This window comes from Zalophus californianus, chromosome 4, assembly GCF_009762305.2.
Source record: "Zalophus californianus isolate mZalCal1 chromosome 4, mZalCal1.pri.v2, whole genome shotgun sequence".
Lineage (NCBI taxonomy): Eukaryota > Metazoa > Chordata > Mammalia > Carnivora > Otariidae > Zalophus > Zalophus californianus.
Genome location: NC_045598.1, coordinates 137,872,032 through 137,891,442, shown reverse-complemented (window position 1 = coordinate 137,891,442; position 19,411 = coordinate 137,872,032). Strand labels below are relative to the sequence as shown.

The 19,411-nt window shown below is 42.6% G+C and overlaps 1 protein-coding gene across 2 annotated transcripts in view; it reads left to right on the top strand.

Annotated features, from left to right (window-relative positions):
- Positions 1 to 19,411, top strand: part of TPD52 (tumor protein D52) — a 102,060-nt gene that overhangs the window by 6,301 nt on the left and 76,348 nt on the right. The window contains exon 1 of one of the 2 annotated variants that reach the window (XM_027619552.2): positions 16,088 to 16,136. The exons of the other annotated variant lie outside the window; for it this stretch is intronic. Coding sequence (XP_027475353.1) covers positions 16,103 to 16,136 — 34 coding nt within the window. The 5' untranslated portion in view covers positions 16,088 to 16,102. Of the gene's footprint in view, positions 1 to 16,087; positions 16,137 to 19,411 lie in introns of those variants that run through there. 2 annotated transcript variants of the gene reach the window in all.

The window sequence follows — 19,411 nt, the reverse complement described above, 5'->3', positions numbered from 1 at the left end:
TTATATATATATTTTAATATGAAGGTGGTTTGGTAAGTTTAAGATTTATATTTCATTTTCTGTGAAATGTCAGATCATATACTTTGCCCAATTTCTGTTTTGTACTTTTTCCCCTCGATTTGCAGAATGTAGCCCTCCGTCCACGATATGAATTGCTAATGTATTTTTTCCTCGTTTGTCTTTACTCTTTTGACTTGATACTGATTTTTTTTCCAAGTAGAAATACTAATGGATGGCTGTTTTCATTTTTAGCTTCTAGCTTTTGAATCATTCCTAGAAATAACATCCTCACTTTGAGTTTCTGTTTTTATGGTTTTATTTTTTATATTTAAATCTTTCATCCATCTGGAGTTTATTTTGATAAAAAGTGTGAGGTATGAATCTTACCCCCCTCTCCATTGGCTACTCAGTTGCGCAATACCAATCACTGAATGATGGATTATTCCTCTACTGATTTGAAATACTGCTGTTGTCATATACTAAATTTCTGTTTTCTTTTCCATTGATCTATCTGTGCATTCCCAGCAACCAAACAAGTTATTGTAGCTTCATAATATGTAAAAATACCTGGAAGGACTTGTCTCTCCTGTTTACTCTGTTTTTCTTTTTTTCTTTCTTTCTTTTTTTAAGTAGGTCCCATGCCCATCATGGAGCTCGAACTCATGACCCTGAGATCAAGAATCACATGCTCCACCAACTGAGCCAGCCAGGCGCCCCTCTGTTTTTCTTTTTATTGTTAGATTTTTTTTTCCCTAGCTATTCTTGCCAGATTTCATTTCCAAAGGAATATTAGAATCAGTTTGTCTGGATGAAAATTCAACAGAAATCCTGATGGCATAGCTTTTCTCCCTCTCCTTCTCTACCTCCCTGTCCCCATCCCCATCCTCCATTTCTCTCCCTCCCTTTCTTTCTCTTTCTCTCTCTCTCTCCCCCTCTCTTTCTTCCTTCCTTCCTTCCTTCCTTCCTTCCTTCCTTCCTTCCTTCCTTCCTTCCTTCCTTCCTTCCTTTCTGAGGGAGGGGTGGAAGGGGCAGAGGGGGAGAGAGAGAGAGAATCTTAAGCAGGCTCCACACCCTGCAGGGAGCTGATGGAAGGTTTGATCTCACAACCCTTAGATCATGATCTGAGCTGAAACTAAGAGTTGGTTCCTCAACTGACTGAACCACTGAGGTGCTTCCCACCAACAGTTGTTTTAAAGGGAAAAGGGAAGGCATGAGGAGGGGAACACAAAATGGACAGGGGAGATTGAAAGGGTTCTTATTTCTCTGCATCCTCAGCAACACTTGTTATTGTTTTTTTGTTTTCATTTTTATTTCATTAATTAATTTACTTTTTTTTTTATAGTGGCTGTCCTAATGGGTGTGAAGTGATAGCTCACTGTGGTTTTGATTTTGCACTTCCCAGATGATGAGTGATGTAGAGTATGTTTTTTATTTATTTATTTATTATTTTTTTAAAAAAGATTTTATTTATTTATTTGAGAGAGAGAGAATGAGAGAGAGAGCACGAGAGGGAAGAGGGTCAGAGGGAGAAGCAGACTCCCTGCTGAGCAGGGAGCCCGATGTGGGACTCGATCCCGGGACTCCAGGATCATGACCTGAGCCGAAGGCAGTCGCCTAACCAACTGAGCCACCCAGGTGCCCTGTTTTTTTGTTTTTTTTTTAAGATTTTATTTATTTATTTACAGAGAGAGACACAGTGAGAGAGGGAACACAAGCAGAGGCGGAGTGGGAGAGGGAGAAGCAGGCTTCCCACTGAGCAGGAAGCCTGACTTGGGGCTCTGTCCCAGGACCCTGGGATCATGACCTGAGCCAAAGGCAGATACTTAAGGACTGAGCCACCCAGGTGCCCCTAGAGTATGTTTTTATATGCTTGTTGGCCATCTGTATTTCTTCTCTAGAGAAATGTCTGTTGAAGTCCTTTGCCCATTTTTGGATTGGATTGTTTTTGTTATTGTTGTCAAGTTGTAGGAGTTCTTTATATATTATGGATACTAAGCCCTTATGAGATAAATGGTTTGCACATATTTTCTCCCATTCAGTAGGTTGTCTTTTCACTCTTGTAAGTTGTTTCCTTTGCTGCACAGATGTCATTGCCTTAACAAAAAAAGTATTACGAACTTTGTAGGGGAAAAATGCCATCTCTTTTCATTTAAAATTTCTCCATTTACTAGAGAGGCTATATATATTATTAACCATTTTTCTTCCCCTCTTGAGATTGTTACTCACTTTTTTACACTTGGGATCTTGGTGTGTCTTGGCCTTCTCATCATGCCCACCTCATGCTCTTATTAAACCTTTGTGTTTTGTGGCACATATTTATTTTTCCTGTTTTTATTTTCATTTTGGTTATATTGGACTTTCATAATGTTGTTTTTACTAACAAAATACAGTATTAAGAGCAAATATTTTCTAGGTGACAGTTTTTTTGGAGTAATTTGCATGGCTCTGAGTAACTTTCAGTTCTTCCTTCTCTGTGTCTTTAAGTCTTCTCTCTTAAGACACTTTTGTAATCAGTCAGTACTAAAAATAGTGGTTTTAGGCAGGACTGTTAATTTATATGCCTCGGCTTATACGCATGGTATATTTCACGTTACAGCTATGCAAACATAAATGTCAGTTTAAAAAATTGTATAAGGGGCGCCTGGGTGGCTCAGTCGTTAAGCGTCTGCCTTCGGCTCAGGTCATGATCCCAGGGTCCTGGGATCGAGCCCCGCATCAGGCTCCCTGCTCCGCAGGAAGCCTGCTTCTCCCTCTCCCGCTCCCCCTGCTTGTGTTCCCTCTCTCGCTGTCTCTGTCAAATAAATAAATTTAAGAAAATTACATAAAATGTGACCTTGATAAAATTTTGGATTGGGAGTTTACTATTAGGATCAAACTTCACCCGTTGTATTCTGAGTATTGTTGGAGGCATTGCGGTGTGAAAAGGAACATATGGTGCAATCAACAGGGCTGTAGGAATAAGGATAGTGGTTTACCCAACCCACTGGGACCTGTACTTGGCTAGAAATAAAGTGTCACTAGAACAGAAGAATGTTCTTAAATTTGTATTCCTGGCACTCAGTGAGCTGTGTATGTAGCAGGTGCTCCATAAATGTTTGTCCTGTTGTACCTAACTAATCAGAAAGACTTCTAGCATAGATAGTCGATGGGATTAGATAGAATGGGTAAGAACTAGGGAAGGATAATGGTTTGGCAGGAAGACAAGAATATATGTTCCAAATGTGCTTATGGTTTTATATAAAATCACTGAAAATCTGTAAAGAGAAGCCAAATTGGTATTTTACTTCTGAAGTATTATGTTGACTGTGTGCATACGTGTACAGGTAGAGGAAGAGGCAGTGAGGATTACAGTTCTGTTCTCTGAAGCATGTTGGATGTAGTGCTCAATAAGTACTTTCATAAATACATTTCCTATGTTGTTCTACTGAAGTTAGTTATTTGCTTTGACTGTATCCTGAGCTTAGGAGGCGTGGATGGTCTCCGTACATTTTAGGAGTTCTCTTTGAATACAGTTGAGAAGGGCAAGGGTTATGTTGACAGTGGTGGAAAGTACATGCTACTCGTTAACCAGAATGAGAATTCTGGAAAAAAAACTGCAGAAAAATGCAAACATTTTGGCCATTGAGGCACTTAGCAAAAGGATGACCAACCTGTTGTTTTGGTGTCGAGTGAGTGTATTGCTTTTGGTATATCACCTTATTAGAACTCAGAATAATGTTGGTGATGATGGTGATGCCACCACCTGGCTTTTGCAAAACTCTTATTAATTTTTCTACACATTATTTCATTTGAGTCTTTTAATGCTGGTGGGTGTCAGGACTGGTATTATGTTCGTTATATATACAAGGAAACAAGCTGATTGATCACGACTTCCCCGTACAAAATGTGCCAGATGTGGTGAGTGCTACAAGAACTGCGTCCCACACCTCTTGTCTCTAAGAGAAGCACCAGGAGTCCCAGAAAAATTGAAGCCACATTTGTTAACCAGTTTAAAGCCCTGGGGTTACTTCATACTTCTTAGAAATGTTTTTTTTTTTTCCTAACTAATTAAAATTGGAATCTGAAGGGACACAGCTTCAGCCCTGCATTATAATTACCTAAATTGTCCAGCTGGGGTTTTTACTGGATCACTGTTAAGAAATACTCCTCCTAACACCAGCGACAGTGTTTGCTGAGTGTATTTTATATGCCAGGTTATGTTCTACATGCTTTTCATGTTTTATTTTTCTAATACCTTCACAAGAAACCCATGCGCAGTGCTCTTAATATCCCTGCTTTACATATGAAGAAACAAGGTGTAAAGGGTTAGAAGAATAAATTCTCCAGGGGCACAGAGCTTTGATACAGACACATCTTGGTCTTAAATTTGAGATATTTGGCTATAGAATACATGTCCTTACACAACATACTATACTACCTAAAAGTTATATGCAGTCTCCTTTTTCCTTTCAAAGGGGTGGTTCAAAAGAGCAGTGAGCTGTGGGAGCTGCCATGGGAGTGGGGCGCTAAAGGGTGTATCTTTGCCAGAATGTGGCCGTGTGTCTGTCCTTGTGCCGAAGCACTGATTGTAAATGTTTAGGGCAAAGAGTGCTGGACTTGAAGTTATATCAGGGTTCAAAATTTGACTTCATCATTTTCGGGTTCTGAGACACTGGATAAGTCACTACATCTCCTGGAGGCTGATAATACTCCAAATATCTTAGAAAATGAAGTTAAAATCTGTGACCAGTTCAGGTACTGAATAGTATTGATTCTGAAACTGAATATTAGATATTTCTGTAAAAGGCTCACTTAGTGGTTTCCAGTTCAAATTAAGCATTTAATTTATTTGGGGGCAAACCTGATAGGATGCCTGCCCTCAGGCTCACAGGCCAGACCAGAGGAACAGAGACTAGGTCACTGTAGTGAAGTGGGTGTTGTAAGGGCTTGCATAACTGATGGCGGAGGAAGTGAGCAAGTCCGGTTGGGTCATCAGAAAAGATTCTCAAAGTACATAACCTTTGAGCTTGGACTTGAAGGCTAAGCAGGATTCTTTGTAAGCAGTGAGAGAAAGAAGGATGAAGAAGGGAATTTATGGAGGAGAGTCAACATGTGCAAAGGTGCTGTGGCATGAAAGGGCCAAAAAGTGTTTGTGAATCCTCAGAATTTCCCTGGATCCAGAGTCTCTGGTAGTCACCCAGGTGGGGGAGGGGCGGTGGTGTGAGCAGTCTTGTGTGTCAGGATCAAGAATCAGGACTGTATTCTGTAGGCAATTAGTTGGTGGTTAGGTGTGCAGGAGTTCAGTTTTAGAATATTATTTTGGCAGTTGAATAGAAGATACTAGCAAACCAGGTGAAGGGTGTCACTGTATTCCTGTAAGCCAGTGTTAACCTTCAGAAATAAGACTGCCAGTTATTTTACCAGCAAAAGATGGGTTTATTTGGGAATAACAGAGAGTTGCAATCCGGGACAGGCATACTGGCAAAACCCCAGGCAAGTCCACCAAACAAAGAAGAAGAGTACTTTTGTAGAAGAAAGCGGGAAGCTGGGAAGACTGTCATAAACAAAAAGTCCACTGGAGTAAACTGGGAGTTCCTTTTTAAGATTTTATTTATTTATTTATTTTAAAGAGAGAGAGAGAGAGCGAGAGAGAGAGAGAGCGGGTGCAGGAGCAGGGGGGAAAAGCAGAGGGAGAGGGAGGGGAAAGAATCTCAAACAGACTCTGCCCTGAGCACGGAGTCCTGTACTGGGCTCCATCCCACCGCCCTGAGATCATGACCTGAGCTGAAGCCAAGAGTCCGATGCTCAACAGACTGAGCCACCTATGTGCCCCTAAACTGGGAGTTCTAAGTTATAGTGGCTTTTCATTGGCTGAGCTGGGACTGTCTCTCATTGGCTGGGCTGTTGGGGCAGGAAGAAACCTTCCTTCTTTTTGCTGGGATAGTAAAGTAGTATCTGTGTGCAAGGTCCTGTCTCTTCTTGTTGGGTCTGCAATTAACTACGAGAGTGGTAGGGCAAGAGAGCTCCCCTTGCCCACCCTCCCAACTCCATTTTAGTGAGGTTTCCCTTTATTAATTTTCACACCAGAGGTGGGGTGCTGGATTCCTGAGAGACTACTGGGTTACAGTGTGTCAGATGTCGGGTGGGGGCGATCTGAGAGTAGAGAAGAGTAGAGAAGGACTTTCAGATTGCATGGAAAAGGGATAGAAAATCTAGAAAGAAGAACAGATGAGGGAGGGAGATAATGAATTTAGTTTGGGGTATGTCACATTTGAGGTCTTTCCAGTTGTCCAGAGCTGCATAACAAATCATGTTAAAACCTAGTGGTTTAGGGGTGCCTGGGTGGCTCAGTTGGTTGAACATCTGCTTTTGGCTCAGGTCATGATCCCGGGGTTCTGGGATCGAGCCCTGCATCGGACTCCCTGCTCAGCGGGAAGCCTGCTTCTCCCACTACCCCCCCCCCCCCCCGCTCGTGTGCTCATTCTCTCTCTCTCTCTTGCTCTCTAGCAAAAATAATAAAATCTTAAAAAAAAAACAACCTAGTGGTTTAAAATAACAGCCTTTATTATGGTCATAGATCTGTCATTTGGGCAGGGCTTGGTGGGGACGGCTTGTCTCTGCTCACCCTCAGCCAGGGTGGCTTGAAGTATGAGGTGGGGATCATCTTAAGGTTTACTCACTCCCATGAGGGGCAGTTGTACTGGGAAGACCCAAGCAGTTGGGGCTCCTCGGCACCTGTCTCTGTCTGCATGGTCTACAGAAAAAGAAACCCTGTTTGATGATCGTTATTTGCTTGCCTATGTTGAGTATTGCTTTTTGCCGCAGGCTGTGCTGTAGACCCTGCCTTCTTACGTGTTGTCTAAGGGCTCCCAAGGTGTGACTCCTAAGAGAGAGGCAGGCGGAAGCTGTGTGGCTTTTTATGACTTAGCCTTGGGCATCACCTCCTCCTCGTTCTGTTAGAAATGTGCCTCGAAGGCCAACCCATATTCAAGGAGAGGGAGGTGAGACTCCACTTTTGGTGGGAAGAGTGCCCATGACTGTGTGCATGGGTTTTAAAACCACTACCCAGGTCTCCTGGAACATTTATGTGGGTAGGTTTGGGAGTGAAATACGGATCTCTAAGAGGAGGGGTGGGGCAGGATATCGAGGTTTGGGAGACATGTGATACTGGAAGCTATTAAGTTGCTGAGATGGCGCAGGGAAAAAAAGTGGAGTAAAAGGAGAGCGAACTTGGATGTGAACATTACAGGGCCGGGAGAGGAAGGTGCAGGTTAAGCCACGGGGAGTTCAACTTTCAAGGGCTGTGGAGAGGCCAAATGGATTGGGTGGAAAGAGTAGATATTGGCCTGTGCTTGAGTACCCATGGTAGGTAATGCTGAGAGAGAGTCAGGCTCTGTGGGTTGGGGTGGGATGGGCTTTGCTTGCCTGTATTGAGTGTTGGTTTTTGTTTTTGAGTGCAGAGAGGGTGGTAGCTTGACCTTTGCGTGCATTTGTAAAATGAGGGAAGAAACCAGAGGCTGGGGAGAGTAACTGGCTTAACTGTTACTCTGTATGTCACTGGTTTTAGTTAAGATGCTTTTAATGCAAAGTGTATTTTAATAGTCATATCCTAGAGTGACCTTCAAGGAGCTCAAGTCTGTGAGCGATAATTCACTTTAATGGTAACAGCCTTGCAGAGAAGAAGTACTTATTAAATATTTGCAAAATGAAAGTGTGGTGTTATATATTCTCTGGATGGTTTGAGAGCCAGAGAAGCAGTTTTGCCTAGAGGTGACATTTGAGCCAAATCCTAGTGAAGCTGTGATGATGATGATGATTTTTTTTAAACTGGTGATTTCTCAGGGCAAATCTGAAGTTGTGAGTGCTCACTTTTGTCGTGGAGTGTCTCGGCTATGGGATTCATGTGTGCGTCGTGTCTGGATTTGTCAAATATTCTCACCCAGGTTCTCTTAAGAAATGATTTTCAGTCCAGAGTGGCAGGTCCCAAACTGGAATTCATCAGCTATTTCTCTCGGGTCATTGTTGGAAGGGAAACCATACCTTTCAATCGGTTCTTCCAGTGATTTTTAAATGGATTGCTCATTGCTTCAGGGATTAAATGAAAATTTGGACTAATAGTAAAGATAACATGACAGATTTCTCTTGGTTTAGAGGCTTTTATTTTTCCGCAAATTATAATCCATTCTCAAACTTCCTCTTTTTAACCTCCAGAAGGGACTCCAGCCCTGGGAGTCTTGCTATTTTGCTGGTTTGCCTCTGGCTGGGGCTGTGGTCACTGCCGTTGGTCTGATGATGTTTTCCTAGTCTGATTATTCTATTTATAATGGCAACTGTAGCTGCTAAGTTTGGAAAGGCAGTGAACTCTGCTGAAACAACCAACTTTTCAAAGTGTACTAGATAACTTTGATAATTCCCTAAAATCCAAAGTGAAGCGTAAACCTCAAATCACACATCTTTCAGTGCCTTTCCGTTTTCTCTTGGTGTGCTGCATTTTTTTGTGGGTCTGTCATGCAGCTTTGCTCTTCCCCCGTCCTTTAGCTTTTTCTCTCTTTTCCTGTCTTTCTTCTCCACTGAATTTCCATTTTTGTCTTCTCTTTTTATCTTTCCCCATTTGGGGCCGTAAAATGGAACTCAAGAATTTTGTTGTTCTTTTTCTTTTGCTTTTGCTTTTACTTAAGGGATTTATTCAAGATATTTTATGTTTCCTATTAGTGTTAACTTTTTTCCTGTGGAAATAAAAAAACCCCTGAGAAACAGATTTCCTAGTTTGTTCATTTATTATTAATTTCATTGCTTTTGTGACGTTAACTTAAGTCTTTCTTTTTGGCATGTGTGTAATGATTCAAAGCTTAGAAAAAATTTCAAATCATTAATTGAGAATTTTCAAAACTCATACTTTTTAACTCTTTGGGTCTCTGTATGGATGCTCGGCAAAGCAGAAACACTTAGAGGCTGCATAATTTTTAAAATTTACTGGAAGATGAAGAGGAACTTTTGATTTTTCTTTATCAATTAAAGGAATTGAGGGAAGTGGTTGTTCATTTGTGGTTCTAATCCTGTGCCATTCCAGGGTATGGACATTTGTCACATTGTCACTTCCACCTTGGACTGGCCACCAAACACGGGACATGTTGGCCACCAGCAAGTGCTCCAGCTCCCTGAGCTGAGGAAGAGGCTGTGGGGTGGGTGGCCCCTCCCATCTAGGCTCCGGGGGCTTTCACCCACATTTGCCCACGTGGCACTGTAACAGGAGCCCCCAGGCACTCTGAGAACTCCTTCTTCTCTTGACCTCGGGGCCTATTCACCCAGTTACCCTTTTGCTTTTGGCAATAAAAGGCAGTTTTGGGGAATTTTTTAAGTAGGCTCCATACCGAGCGTGGAGCCCGTTGTGGGACTTGAACTCGTGACCCTGAGATCAAGACCTGAGCTGAGATCAGGAGCCGGGATACTTAACTGACTGAGCCCCCCAGGTGCCCCACTGGGGAGTTTTTTTTTTTTTAATTAATTTATTTATTTGACAGAGAGAGAGAACATAAGCAGAGGGAGTGGGAGAGGGAGAAGCAGACTCCCCACTGAGCCGGGAGCCCGATGCAGGGCTCAATTCCAGGACCCTGGGATCATGACCTGAGCCAAAGACAGACGCTTAATGCCTGAGCCACCCAGGCGCCCCCCATTGGGGAGTTTTTAATGTGTGTTCATTTTCTCATTAATACCACTACCTCACATCTGTATTTTCTATGCTGAACAAAAGAAAAATGTTACTGGGCCCTTCACGGTGCGCCCCGCCACAGAGAATGTGGTAGTTCTGCACTTTTCTTTAGAGGTCGGAGAGGTGATTAGAAGGATGCAGAAGGTGAGATGGGGATGGTTTGGGCCTTTTAGCTTTGGAAGAATTTGAAATTCCTAGTTCTTTTCAACCTGTATTGAGTGGGAAGGAGGAATTTTACTTGGCAATGATGCTCACGGTCTGTTCAGTGCACCCCTGGTCCTGGCCCCAACCAAGCAAGTTAGGGCAGCAAATGCCTTACTTGAGCCTCCCTTCAGCTCTGCTCAGATGTACTCTTCCTTTCCCATCTTACCAGTGAGGGAGTGTGAAGTGTGGGGGGCTTAAAGAACTACCCAATATCCTATAGTTTACAATATTTCACCGCCTCTCAGTCATGTGGAGAGAACTTATTTTATTTTATTTTACTTTAATTTATTTACTTTGAGAGAGAGAGTGTGTGTGCATTCCCAGGAGGGGAGAAGGGGAGAGAGCATCTCAAGCAGACTCCCTGCTGAGCAGGGAGCCTGATCCAGGCCTCCATCCCAGGACCCTGAGACCATGACCTGACCCGAAACCAAGAGTCGGATGCCTAACTCACTGAGCCACCCAGGCGCCCGGAGAGACCTTATCTTAAATGGATTTAAAATGCAGATTTATTTGGGCGCCTGGGTGGCTCAGTTGGTTAAGCGACTGCCTTCGGCTCAGGTCATGATCCTGGAGTCCCAGGATCGAGTCCCGCATCGGGCTCCCTGCTCAGCGGGGAGTCTGCTTCTCCCTCTGACCCTCCCCCCTCTCATGTGCTCTCTCTCTCTCTCGTTTTTTCTCTCAAATAAATAAATAAAATCTTAAAAAAAAAAGAAAATCTTTAAAAAAAATAAAATGCAGATTTATTTAATAATACCAAGTCTCCAGTGTACGGAATTTTGCCTGCGAATCTTTGTGCTCACCACGGATGAGTGAAGTGTTTGGATGCCAGTCCAGCAGAGCCTTTGGGTCTGTAGTTACAGTCTTGCGATTGCTGTTTTGGGGAGAAGGCCATGCTGGGATGTGGAGGTGCTGAAAATGAAGCACTCCCCTCACCCCTGTCTGGCCTGCCTGGGGAAACTGGAACACCTTTTGAGGAATTAGTTCTTCCCTTCCAGCAGAAGCCAGTGGGCAGCCCCCCTGGGGCTTATTGGGAAGCAGCTACGGCTGTCATTCACTTCCTTCTGTGACCTGGCATCTCGAGGTTCAAGCAGCTGTACTTAGTGTGTTTGGTCTTTTCCCGTGCTTTGCAGTAATTCTTCACCATTTTTTTCCCCGTAAGTTAAACATCATCTTGGTGGGCGAAAATGTGTAAAAGCAAAGCAGTAAAACATTTCTTTTGAGTAAAAAGGCCTAGAGACCCCTGTCTTCTTCAGCGCCCTTCTCCCACATTGATTTGTTTGTGTCTCAGCATCGTCCTTTCTTTGAAAATACCTGTTAATTAAGGGACACATATACTACGGGAAACATAAGCACATTTTAATGAAAGTAAAAACCCAAGTACAGATCTCATTTCCTGTATTCACTAACATTTGTCCGCTGGCCCTCCCCCCCCTCCCCTGCACACACCCTGTCCAGTCACTATTCAGGTTCTTAATCACAAGCATGGACTTGAAACACAGGCTGCTTTCTTTGGCAGGCCTTCAGGATATCAACTTTCCTCTGTTCAAAGGGAACCCGAGACCTGCTTGTGCCTGACTTCTTTCACAGAAGAGATCTTCTTTAAAGCTGGATTTGCCAGTCACAGTTTTGGATATTAAATGCAGTTGGTGTTGGGATGGGGGGGTGGGTGTTGAGGAAGGGAGTGTTGAGGAAGGGAGCATTTCGGACCTCGACCCAGAGCTGCAGCTGCCTTCAGTGGCTTCAAGGCAGCCCAGGGGCGGTTGGCTTCTGCCCGCGTGATTCTGTCAGTCACTGTTGCAGGCTGGCCTGGTTCTCCTGCCCCCCAACCCCCCGAAGATCAAGGCTGGCCCCTCATCTCCGGATGGAGCTGGAGCGGGGAGTGGGGAAGGAAAAACATGTTCAGGATTGACCTGCTTCTGAGGTGTGCAACTGTGGGGGAGGTAGAGGCAGGTTCCTGAGTATTCAGGAATGTCTGTTCTAGAAGGTGCCGCAGGAAGGTAGAGGTTTCCCAGGGTTGCAGCATTCTTTTGTCGAAATAACAGAGAGGTGCAGGGCTCTTGTTTATATTGCAGGCTGCTTATCGGTAAATGCTCAGGCCTCGAAGCCCATTCTACCCCGTCTTGCTTTAACTGGCTTCCTAACTCATTTAGGAATAGATCTGTTACAGTGGGGGCGTGTTACAAAATGATCTCTTCATATAACTTACACCTTACACTATGGTCTTTTTCTCAAGTGTTAAATCTGTTCTCTTTAGAGGTAAATCATATTTTTCTTTATTACTTTTGGTGTAGTGTTAAATCTTTTCTTTTTAAAAAATTGGGTATTTCTGTTATATGAGGCTATAACTTTTTGTTTCATCTTCTCTAGGTAAAGGACACAAGCTTCTTAAATGGATATAGCCAAAAATTTGGTCTTGTTAAAGGAAGAAAAATTGGCTGAATGGTGGGAGATGAGAAGGAAAACTGTGCTTGCTTTCAGGCTAAAAAGAGATGATTTTTCTCTGTACCATGGAGAAGCATGGCCCAGATAATTGAATGGTACACAGCTGTTTCTTTGTAGGCCTGCAGTCACTTTGAGCATGGGGTTTTGCTTGTGTCAAAGAACAAGTGGGTTCTGATGACCTCGCAATATCCAAGAGAATAAAGCTTGAAACTGAAGAAGCTGATGTTCCCAAAACCCAGGAGTGAGAATGTACTCTTATTTTGCTTTTTCTCTTCGGTGAAACTGAAGAGTACTTGTTATAGAGAGTGAAACTTCTACTTGATCTCTTATCGCAAAGTTAAGAATATCTAGGCTGTTTTACAAGATGTTGGCTTTTTAAGCTGTTGTAGAATATGTGTCAAGGGTGATGCCTGCATTTTTGACATCAGATCAGCTATGTTCGCTTAAAAAATTTAGAAGTGGAAAATTCATAATTCTTTATAAAATACCACATATTTTTATTCCTAGTTTGGAACATGACTTGTAGCAATAATAGGGAGATTAAAAGGTTATCTCTTACTGTCATCTCTCAGCTGAAAATTAAGTATAGGTAATCCTATTTTCATGTTACAGGTTTCTGTTACCTTATTTTAAAGTGGATTCCAGACTACAGTTGTGCGTTTATGTTCATAAATATTGGCAGTAATGGTTGATTTTACTTCTGTGAAGTTAATGAGAAATAAAATACAGGTGTGTGTGTGTGTGTGTGTGTGTGTGTGTGTGTGAGAGAGAGAGAGAGAGAGAGAGAGAGAGAGAGAGAGAGAGAGAGAGTTTATGCATTTCTAGGCCCCACAACCTGGAAAAGAGATGTCAAGGCTTCGAGGGATAGTGGCTACTATCATTTGTCCCTAACATTTGTTACTTAGATTTCAAAGCCCTCTTTTCTGTCTCCTTTCCCTGCTGTCTAGGCAAACAGCCCCAGCAAATATAAGATGACAGTGTGGGCAGGGAGCAGCATTGGCCCCTGCAAGCATGTAGGGCTAAGGAATCAACAAAACAGGAAAATAAAAGACTTTGTGACACTTTAGCTTTTCCAAAACAATGTCTGCATTATTCTTTTTTATTCTTTGGTAGGTGGCTGTCCAGCGTACTAGAGTTGACTGTTGTGCACACTCTGAGATCAGCCCGACTCACTGAGACACTAGTGAGAGTTCTGAAGTAAAATTCCTACTTGGCTTGTTTTTCATGGTTTTTGTGACCTCCAACATTTCAGTAGCTCACAGGGAACCTCCATTCTCCTATTCCATCAGCTTTTCCTCTACCGTAATTGTATGGTTAACCACTCCTCAAATCCCTTCCTAGTATCTGTAGTATCTAAACAAAGTTACTTTTAATTTATGAGAGCGGTGCATGAATACACACTCTCCTTGTCAAAAAAAGGCAGGGAGGAGAGTGAGAGAATATAGATAAAGATATTTGCTCAGAGACCTCAGTTGGTGAGAGCCCTGTCCTTTTTTTGGGGACCTGAATACAGGTCTGTGTAGACCAGCAGTTCCCAAGCTTTTGCTTGCATCCAAGGGCTTGTTCAAACATACTGCTTTACTCAGATTGCTGATTCAGTGCTCTGGGTGGGGCCTGAGAATTTGCATTTTAGCAAGTTGCCAGGTGATGTCAACGCTCTGGTTCTGGGACCACACGTTGGGAGCACTCCTAGAATGGATTTTTGCCTCTGTGTGACTTTCGAAAAGGCAAATACTCTCATACTATATGCACTTCTACATTTTTCATCTGGCTGTCTTATGGAGAGCTTTCAAATAGTGATTTTTTTTTTTTTTAAGAGAGTGTTGGGGGGAGGATGGGGCAGAGGGTGAGGGAGAGAGAGAATCTTAAGCAGGTTCCATGCTCAGCTCAGTGCAAAACCCTATGTGGGGCTCAGTCCCTTGATCCTGAGATCGTGACCTGAGCTGAAGTCAAGAGTTGGACGCTTAACTGACTGAGCTACCCAGGCACCCTGTGATCATTTCATTTTTTTTAACTGCTGCGTAGTGTTTCAGAGTATAAATATGCTTTAATTTCACTTCTGTTAATGGGCATTTTGGTTCTTTACAGTATTTTTTTTAAACTGTTATAAATAAATGCTGCACTGAATATCTTTGTTTATTCCTCCTTTAGGCAAGCATGTTGGCCTAGGGTAATATGGAGAAGTGAAATTGCTGAGCATGTATATATTTTATTTTATTTTTGTTCTGATTGATGATGTCACCCTGACTCTTTATGATGTTCACCACATTAACACCTAGCCCTGAGTAATTTGTTTTATTATCCTCCTAAGCTGGGCCTAAACCAGAGTTGCTAGGAAAATTGTAAAAATGTGCTGATTGGGCTCTTTGGAAATTCAGCCTGAGATGGGCTTTGGGCTGCTGGCCAATCTTTTTTCATTTTTTGTAGACTTCCTAAAACTGATACTCAACTGTTTTTTCCGCTCTCAGTACACTCGATGGGTAAGAATTGCTCTCAGTAACAATGGCTCACTTACTTCAAGTTTCTAGAGGATTTAAGTCCGAATGTGTCTTTTTATGTGAAGTCGTTGTTAGACTTCTCCATTCTGGATGTTCTTCCCTCCTGTCAGACTCTACATATTGATAACCAAATGTAGCATTTCTTGTGTCCTCCACTTTCTAAACCAGTTATTCCTCTTCTCCTGTTTTGCTCTGGGCAGTGATATGTGTTGCGTGAGTCTGGCAGGTATGGGTGGGGCTGCAGTCATAGTTAGGTGGTGGCAGGGTAAGTGGGTGTTACATCTCAGCACTACCATTGCTAATACATTTGATTTCGTAGATGGGTAAAATTAAAATTAGGGGTGGGGAACTCACGCTGGGTTGTCAGTTCCTTGTTTTGCCAAATCATTAAATTCAACCAACATAAAGCCCCACCATCTTTTTTATAAGTGTGCGATTTTTAACACCCCTCTACCCCCTCTCAAATCAGGAAGGACATAATGTGAGAGTAAAGGGCATTACTTTTAAGTTCAGTTTCAAAAAAAATTTTTTTTTTCTCCTCTGTCTCTGGCAAGTGAAAATATTGATTAGTCTGGAGTGGTCCTAGCATATATATAGAGGAACCTGCCATTGCTTGAGTAAAAAAATGTGATGTGTCTGTGAGGTTTTCCTAGTTTCCCATGCTGCTAATGGTGCTCCCCAAAGTGACTGGTGGACGTGGGGGTGGTCCTCTACTGTGCAGCTCTCCCGAAGGAGGAAAATTCTTAGGATCCTTGGTCCCTTGTCCCCAGTCTTTGAGCACGTGCTGGGTGCCAGGCATTGAGTGAGGTTCTAGATAAAAAGAAGCAGAGGAAGGAGTTCTTGCGTTTCAGCAGCTCCCGGAGAGTCCTGCTTCATCTATACTGTGCAAACTGCTTTGTATTGAAAACGTGTTCAGATGTGTGTGATGACAACTGCCATGTGTGCTCAGAGATCACTTGACGTCCAAATCTACTTAGATCAGTCACTTTTGGCTACAAGCTCTGCTTAAATAAGGTTGCTGTTGTATCTCTGAGCTTCTTGGGAGCATCTCCTTTTAAAGCCAAGAAAGTCTGTTGTGAGGACACCCGAGTATCTATTACTTACTTTTGTGCTTTTCTGCTTTGGGATGTGAAAATACCCAATAAATGATAACAACATTTGTGCTGATTTTAACAGCAGGGCTCCCCCCAAATAGAGAACCTCCTCCTCCTCCTCCTCTAGGAGAACTTCAGCAGAGCCTGAGACACTTGTGCATTTGGAACCTCATGTGATGTGTGGAAACAAATTCAAAAGTAACCCACAGAGTAAGTCATTACAGTTTTAATTCTTTCCAAACAACCGAGATCTAAGGGGCTTATTAGGTTTTAAACAGATGCAGTGCTTTATTAGATTTTTTTTTTTTTCTGTTACGACTTATTGGATGAGATGCTGAAGGGATTGAGATGACCTAAAAAAATTGAAAACCCTTCGGTTTGATTGAAACGGGCACTGAACACCATGTGGAAGGCAGTCCCCACAGCCTCAAGGAACCACTTCTGGGTTTATTTCAGTGAACCTGATAGAAAAGGTATTTTGAAGAAAGGGCAATAGGCTCTAAACCATGTGTGCATCCCATAAACTTCCCCCCAAGACCACTATCCTGAAACCTAATAAATACTTAATATAAGGGGAGGCATCTGAGGCTTTTCCTAGTGCTAAAGGGCTTGCTGCAGTTGCTATGGAAAAGCTGGTGCTGGTCTCAGCTGTGTGACAAAAGACACCGCGGGCCTTTCAGGAAGGGGAGCAGGAGTGGAAGGTCATTGAACCTCAGTGAGCTTGAAGAGCCCTGTTGGTTCTGGTGAGTATTGATCAGTTTCTTTATGGTCTTCCATATTGTAAAAAGTCTACAGTTTTCCTTATTTTACTTGGAATTTGGTTTCCATGTTGCAGAATCTTAGCCTTGTATGTTGGCAAAATTAAGATGTAATTTAGTTACTAATTATTTGTATTGTTATGATATTCTTCATAATAGAGGAAAGGACAAAATATTACACAAAACATTTGCCCGACAAGGATTATTTTCATTTGAAGAAGCATAAATGGCCTGGTTGGTTCTGACCATTCCTCGAACTTGTTTCTTTAAAGCTAATTACAGAATTTGTTATGTATAACTTAAAATATTGGAGTCTTTTCCATGGAATTCACCTTACAGAGTAGTCTACAAATAAACTGACTTTTATGATTGTTTAAAAATTTAATATGTATGTTTCATGAATGTTATGGGAGCATAAATAACATTTTTTTGAAAAATGTTTTGTTTTTTATCTGCTCTCGTGCTTAATACGGTGGAATGTATTAGAATCTTAATAAACATTTAACATGTGTACTTCGTGTTGAAAGTGGAACTATCCAATCCTTAGTAGGTTTATTAATCTTTATATACTCTTAGTCCCTGGAGTAGGTTTTTGTGATACCTGTAAATTCTAGAAATGATAATTTTTGGTTGATTGATCATTGGTTGTTTTTAATATGGCAGACAGTGCTAACTATGAAGCTGAAAAAAAGAATTAGCTTGGACTGTGCTTATGGGTGGCCTCTTGCTAAGTTTTAATGAGTTCAAAGGGAAAATGTGTGTTCCAAAATAACCAAACCTTTTTTTTTTTTTAAGATTTTATTTATTTATTTGAGAGAACAAGCCAGGGGAAAGAGGCAGAGGGAGAAGCAGACTCCCCGCTGAGCAGGGAGCCCGATGTGGGGCTCAGTCCTAGGACCCTGAGATCATGACCTGAGCTGAAGGCAGACACTTAACCAACTGAGCCACCCAGGAGCCCCCAAAGTAACCGGACTTTTAAATTGGAGCTGTATATGGTATATAAGTGAATTTGAAGGTTGTCTTTCCAACGCTAGAGCCTCTTTTTTTTTTTTTTTTAAGATTTATTTATTTTAGAGAGAGAGTGTGAGTGGGGGGAGGGGCAGATGGAGCTGGTGGGGGGATGGGTGGAATCCTCAGGCAGATTCCCCTCTTGAGTGTGGAGCCTGATATGGGGCTGGATCCCAGGATCCTGAGATCATGACCTGAGCTGAAACCAAGAGGTTGGCTGCTTAACTGACTGCGCTACCCAGGTGCCCCACCTAGAGCCTCTTTTGGGAATTATAGCAACAAAGGAAGAGAGAGATGACTTGACTTTGGGTCCTCGTGTTAGGGTTTAGACCCTCCTCTTTGGGGCACAGCTCCTGAAGGCTGGCTCCGGTGAGGGGAAGAGAAAGGAATGAGATAACAAGCAGCCTTCTAGATGTTTCACATGAACTTGTAGATTGTCTCATTTAGTCCTTTCAAAAGCTGCCTTAGTGAGTTATAGTAATTTACAGGTGGGAAATGTGAAGGCCCAAGAAGTGGATGCTTCCTTCCTTGGTCTTATGGTTCCTAAATGTGGAATCAATATGCAACCCAGATCAGTTCATGCCCTGTGACCACTGCCATCAGCTGCTGGAAGTCATTGCAGCTGACTTGGGGGTGGTGTTCTGTTGACTCCTGAACCACCTGCTTTTCTCACTTCCTCTGTGAATTCGTGAACGCATGTTTCCGTCAATTATTCCTCCTTCTCCATTCTCTTCTGGTGGGGTTATAAGAGAAAGTGTAGGGGTAGGGAAAGGTAGGACAAGTTGAGTCCTGCCCGGGACCAGTCTGTTTCTTGTTTTTTTTCTTTTTTCCTCTTTTTCTGACTCTCCCCGTTTTCCAAATGCGGTCCCTGACTACAGCAGGCCTCTCCACAGTTAATCAAGTCTTTATTACTGGGCATCAGCCCAACCCTAACTAATGTCCATTAATATCACTCCCTAGTTTTTTCTGTACGCTGATGTGGGATGGCTGAGAATCCTTGATTTGACTAGGCCAGACTGGTGTTAATGAGAAGATGGAGACCTAATCTGTGCCTTGGGGAGCTAATGGCTTGTCTGGGATGCAGGCCTGTGAGCCTTCACGGCACCATAAGACAGACTGACCTCATTGTTAAAGTGACTCACACAATTTGAATTAAGGGTAAGGAGTAAGTAATTCTGGTGAGGGAGAATCCAAAGCATTTTCACAAAAGATAAGCCCCACTGGATCTCAACCTTTAGAATTTTGATAGGTCGGCTTAGGAAAGAATATTCTAGATAAAGGTGGTATGGAGATTGCCTTACATATGGTAACAAATTCATATGTATTTTTTTTGTTGCCTAACATATTATCCTAAAACTTAGCAGCTTAAAAAAAGAAAACCAAACATTTGTTACCTTACACAGTTTCTGAAGGTCAGGAATCTGGGACTGGCTAGCTACATAGTTCTGGCTCAGGGTCTCTCATGAGTTTGCAGTAAAGCCGTTGGCTGGAGCTTTGGTCATCAAAGCTTGACTTGGGTAGTCTTTGGCAGGAGGTATCAATTTCTTCCTCCATGGGCCTTTCCATGAGGCTGCCAATGACCTAATTTTCATCGATCCTACAGAAGGAGAACCCAAGAGCTGTATTTTATTGGTCGTACAGATTGTCCCAGGTACAGGTGTGTGACTTCCAGCAATCAATGAAGCCATCTTGGAGATCACCATAGAGACGACCTGGTGT